The sequence below is a fragment of the Cottoperca gobio genome, chromosome 16 (assembly GCF_900634415.1).
Source record: "Cottoperca gobio chromosome 16, fCotGob3.1, whole genome shotgun sequence".
NCBI lineage: Eukaryota > Metazoa > Chordata > Actinopteri > Perciformes > Bovichtidae > Cottoperca > Cottoperca gobio.
The window spans coordinates 8,107,217-8,112,855 of NC_041370.1; the positions used below are offsets into that span (position 1 = coordinate 8,107,217).

General features: G+C 42.1%; 1 protein-coding gene across 1 annotated transcript; it reads left to right on the forward strand.

Annotated features, from left to right (window-relative positions):
- The first annotated feature begins 418 nt into the window (after positions 1 to 418).
- On the forward strand, positions 419 to 4,968 carry LOC115021437 (m-AAA protease-interacting protein 1, mitochondrial). The gene is made up of 5 exons (XM_029451896.1): positions 419 to 902; positions 1,422 to 1,493; positions 1,724 to 1,850; positions 2,339 to 2,483; positions 4,334 to 4,968. Exons 1-5 carry the CDS (start codon positions 522 to 524, stop codon positions 4,416 to 4,418), a joined length of 810 nt encoding a protein of 269 aa, XP_029307756.1. The 5' UTR covers positions 419 to 521; the 3' UTR covers positions 4,419 to 4,968.
- The last annotated feature ends 671 nt before the right edge of the window (positions 4,969 to 5,639 follow it).

Below are 5,639 nucleotides of genomic sequence, written 5' to 3' on the forward strand. Positions count from 1 at the left end.
GAGAATAAATGAATAAAATACAAATAAATGGTTGATTGGTTGGTATGACAACAGGGCACACAATTAGCACCATTTACCAGCCAAATGCTGGTAAAATATTCAAGTGGCTAATAGATTTGTATCAATCACGAGCCAAAAAAACAAGAGTAATCTATTGTGTGGCTGGTAAAATTTGAACATTCACTAGCCATTTGGCCGGTCGACAAAAAAGGTAATTTTGCACCCTACATGATAATGAGCAGCAGCAATATATTAGTAAAAATAACATAAAATATGTATTAAACGTATTAATATTTTAAAAATAAACCATCCTGAGAAGTGGAAAAACTAAAAGAATGCAATTTCTGCATTTCCAACAGTACCTGAAGGCAGCAGTCATGTGTGTTAAAGTCATGTACACGATAAGGATTATGGGTAAAGCATGGGGTGAGTTGCGTAAGGTGACCAAAGGCAACTGTTACAATGGAGGCCCCGGTCCGCGGTTCGAACGCCGCCGGTAACGCTGCGAACTCCTCGCTCTGATGCAGCGGATCACCGGCCTCGCTGCATGCCGGGAGCTCGGTGGCCTCGCAGTGTGCTCACCCGGGATCTGCGCCTGGAAGAGGGTCCCGATCTGCTGCAAGAAGCCGGCCGTGCACCGGCAGTGGGCGGGGATGTGTGAGCATCCTGCGCGTCCTTTCACAGCTCAAGGCCGGAGCCTGTGCTGGCGGAGGTTCGTGTTCGCGGGTCAGAAACACAGACTGTTCAGTTCCCAGCGGGGAGCCGACGGGCAGCCCGCTATCTCGGTAGTCGGCATCCCGGACACGATCACATGGATCCGGTGCAAAATCATCACGTATTTCATCTATCTGCAATTTGACTTAGACATAAACTCTGTGGAGTTTGAAAGAGGAGTAAAGCAGGTAACTTCTGACCGAAGTAGGCCACCAACAGGTATTCTGACCGCTACTGCATCAGTAATAAACAGCTGCGGAACTTTTCTGCATTATTGGCCTCGCAACTCCAAAAACATTAGGCTACTGTTTGTTTTCACAGTTTATGTGGCAAATAGTTTGAAAGTTTTCCGCAATCATTCGGATTTAAATTAAACATAAAAACTGAGGAATGTAATTTGAAACCTCTACAAGTGCATGGCAACTGAGCAAACGATCTGCTGATAAATATTCAGCAATATGATTGTAAGATCCAGAACAATCTACTAAATGGATCTATGTCTGACTGTCAGGCATATTTTATTTTGTCAGACTATTACTATTACTATTCTTAAGACATAGACAAGCGTTATCTGTCTGGTCTGTGCAGAATCACATAAGACACAACACATTTGTGTTGGTATAAATACGAGGAATGACATAAGCCACTAACACCATGAACCATAAAGCATGTGGATAAATCACCTTGTTGTTCCTCATCCGTCCCAGGCTTTGGTCCACGTCTCCGACATGATGTCCAGTGGCAAATACCACAAGCTAGTGGGAATGGTGTCCAATGAGGTAACAAATCATGAATATTGTACCTATAAAACCTACTACTAAGACTTTTGTTCATCCTTTTTGGGCATTGTGGTCATTACAGAGTACAGTATAATGCAATAAATCCTCCAAAAATGTTGGTCCAAATTCATCGCAAAGGGTCTAACGATCAAAAGCAGTCGATTTGTGGGGATAAGGATTAATTATCCCTGTCAGTTTTTTTGTTTTGATGATCTCCTTTGTCATTTCAGATGATAGATTATGTTAAAACAAGGTGCAGGTCTCTCACCGATGCTCAGAGACAGAAGCTCGCCGTCTCAATGGATGATATCATTTTTATGCTGCCGGAAGACGTGTCTGTCGTCTTTGATCAATATGGTGAGTTTGGTGCAATCGGTCTTCCTACGTTACGCGCACAGGTTGAGAACACTGAATGACTAAAGTGACTTCAGGACACTTGAGTTGCACGAGTATTCCATCAGGCTCCCCTTGAACTGCTCTACTGCCAAGTCAGACTGTGCTTCTTGAAATAGATGCTATTCGTCAAAAGGTCATAAAACTGTCTATGCTTTCCTGTCAAGGACTCGTAATCTCAGTTCCCGAGCGGGAGCCTCATTCTCTATTCATTTCAACTTCTTTTTGCTTCTTTCGTTTTCACTTTCAACAGTGTTATTTATTTAGTTTGCTCTTTGATCACAATGTAACAGTAGTAGATCAGGTCAGAGGATTGTCGATATAGCTGCCAGCTGTCAGGTGTGATTGTGAAGTATGGTGCTTTAAAGACTTGATATGTCTTTTAAGAAGTGTTTATTAACATCTCTATTGCTAACTCATCTGTTTGATGGTCGCTGTCTTTTTCATTGCAGATAGAACGTTCTGCTTCATCGTCATGAGGTTTTGGTTCCTGTCAACACACGAAGGCCCCGATGACCCCGAGGGTACAAAGATCTTCAACGTGGCCTCTAGTGAAGATGGCGGCCCACAGAAGAGAATAGTGACAGCAGTATATGAGTAAGCGCTCCGCTTGTCCTCTGCACATATATGCCATGCGTCAAAAAGTATTACTTAAAATCAAATCTTCTGTCATTCAGCTTTCTCATGTTTGAATCCTTTTCATGCAGTGTGTGCAGACTATTTGATCATTATTTTGCACAATGTTATGTGCCAAAATCTCTTGTTTGCTTCACAAAAAAACTAGAACAAAAAAAAGTACCAATATTTACTTAGAGACTTAATTATATGTTGGCAAAAGCTCAAAGTTACCTGCAAGCCTTCCATATGGCTGCTCTGTTTTTGTTGGGCGGGTAACAGAGCCGCAGAGCTGATGGTTGCGAGTCAAATGTTTTTCAAATATATATTGAAAGGATCATTTTTGGAGAAATGTTCCAAAGTGTCATGTGTGGTTGGATGAGAGTTCATCTAATATTTAAGGCCACACTTGGGGAAACGCGGTGAAAGTGACATTTATTTCACTGGAGGAATGCCACCGATACACTTTAAAAGTAGGAAGAAAAATATTAAAAGAAGCACAAAGTAAATAAAAGCCAGGCCAGAGACAATCCTATGATCCCATCTGTATTTACTGTAATACTTCTGTAAGTTCACAGTGAGGCATAGTGGCACACTTTCCAAATATTAACAGACACACAGGCCGTCTGTGAAACTCAACTGAGGAAAAGATGATCTCTTACAAGCACAATAATAATCAGACAAGCTGTCTCCCTCTTTATTTTTTACATTTTTCAATCGCTCCAACTGGATGAATAAAATTCGGAGTATCCAGCAAAACGCTTTACATACAGCATGTGAGCAAAGACGAGTCCCATAATAACGTCTCGTCTTTCTCCGTGCTTGATCGCTGTCTGACATTGGGAAACAGGCTCTCAGCCTGCGAGAGAACTAAAACACTCGTGCACCAGGTGCCAAATATGGAGCATTATTGTGGCTCTTCACTGCAATGTCCTGTCATGTCTGAAGGAAGCGGCGAGGAAACTTAACGTAATTGCTCGTCTAAAATGTACTATTCTGTTAGTGCGTCACTTTAGTTGTTCTTAAGAACCACTGATATGATTTGCCACTGTAGCAGAAAGGGGAAATAATTTCACTCCCAGTATAACAGTCAAAGCCTCTTTCCATTTCCAATCAGTAATCCGGTTAGTTGCTGGAGCACATGGTGTGGCTATTCTACCTAATGCCCACCTATCTAGTTAGCCAGATTCTCTTTCCTATTGTTTCAGGTCTTGAAATCCCCTCTGAGAAAGCCTGTTACACTTCAAATGTTATCCCAAAGGCTAGCAAACAGACAGTTTGGCAGGATAAGGAAGCTATTTTCAGAATCCTGACCTCATTGTTTTTCAAGGTGAGACAAGAACTTAGTTGGAGTTGAGAGAGGTCGTTTTAAGACCTACATTTGGTTTGCTTCTCCGTTAAGGAGCACCAGCAGCGTGTATTACTGATTGTTTTCATTGTGTTTGTGGTTAATATATCAGTGTTCATTAAGTGAACAAAATATCCAGCTCCAGCGAACATCTAGATTGCGACTACAAAACAAAAAGGTCCCTGATGCATCCGATTAGTTTGCCGTCGAAGATTAGCTCTTATGGGTGCATACCGCCACACACTCGCAAGACAGATGTTCTTCAGCCGGCACATGAGGTAAAGTTGATTAGATTATAAGCCTAGTTGTTTCGGATGGTAGGGTCGATTGCGTTCTGACTGCAAACAAACCGCTCCAGAGTTCAAGTAGAGGCGATATACACTTCTACTAATGAGAAGAGCTTTAGATGCTCTTCTGAATGTTCATCAGTCTGGGGAGCTGTTCATACTTAGAGAGTAAAGCGTGTCTGTCCCTTTCCTTCCAGGTTCAAACGAGAGCTGACAAGTGGAGCCTATCCTGACTGGAGTGTCACGACTGTTTGGCACTGGCACTGGAAAGTGGACGAGTGATTTGATTGACCATTTGGCCATTTGTCAGTAACCAGGACACAACAGGGGAGTGAATGGCTGAATGTACCTCTCCATAAAGACAACTTTAAACTGGACAACTGCGAGCAGCAGATTGAAGAACTGTGTATCAGGATCACATGAAACAGGACCCAGAGCCATTACACTGAAGCTGTGCAGACACATGAATACCTCAGAACTGTCTAAATCAGGGGTCGGCAACCTTTACTATCCAAAGAGCCATTTTGCCCCTCTTCCACCAAATAAGATTTGTCTGGAGCCGCAAACACAGCTTATAGATTTAATATATAGTTATACTACATTTGTTGCATTTATGAAATTGCAGAATGACAATAAAATAAACACACACTGGTAAGCCAGCATTGTATCTGTCCACGCAGAATTAAACCATTTTCATCCGAAACTTATCTTTCTTTGGTTTTATCCATGGTTAGCACACCGAGTTAGGCGGGGGTCTGCAACTCAAGATAAGCCACCTGCAGGGAAAAGCACTGCGCCCGTAGACGCAGTAGAATGTGACACATTTTTTAGTTGACGAAATATTTAAACAAATATTATATTTCAGTGTCACAATATCACCTCGAACTCCAAGATAAGAGGCGTTCCCTTTGAAAGATTGTCCACTGTGCAACAAAAAATACATGTTCCATGTTTTCTTTTGTCAAAGCTACAGGGCGCCACTACAGAGGGGTTAAAGAGCCGCATGTGGCTCCTGAGCCGCAGGTTGCCGACCCCTGGTCTAAATGAATACACCTCACTACTTGAAAGTTGTCCTTAGACCCTCAAATGCTTTAAATGCCTTAAATGCCCCCCCTCCAGTGGTTTTATATATTAAGAAACATTTGCGAGCAGTCTATTCTAGTAGGTCACAGTCCTGGACCTACTGTACAACTCTTCTAAATCACCTGTAGATAGTTTTTAGCTTTGATACAGTATATGCACAGAGTAAGGAATACAATCTTCTTTTTAAATGTGTCTTGCTAAAACAATAGCTGCTGAATGTATTGCCAAAGAAATGAAAACCTCACTCCAGGTCCATGTACCAGTTTTCAACCACATTGCTAAGTCTTCCTCCATCAATGGGGTTTGCTCCATTATCATCACAAGACCTAAACCGAGTGTGAGCCATCTCCATGACAATACGAGAAAAGTATCCACTGAGGAAGACCATGAAATGCAGCTAAAAAGCTCCAGAAAAAAGTG

Coding starts and splice junctions, on each gene's coding strand:
- LOC115021437 (XM_029451896.1), top strand. CDS start 522: ATGCAGCGGATCACCGGCCTCGCTGCATGCCGGGAGCTCGGTGGCCTC. Junction 1,494..1,723: donor TGGGAATGGTGTCCAATGAG/GTAACAAATCAT, acceptor TTGTCATTTCAG/ATGATAGATTATGTTAAAAC. Junction 2,484..4,333: donor ATAGTGACAGCAGTATATGA/GTAAGCGCTCCG, acceptor CTTTCCTTCCAG/GTTCAAACGAGAGCTGACAA.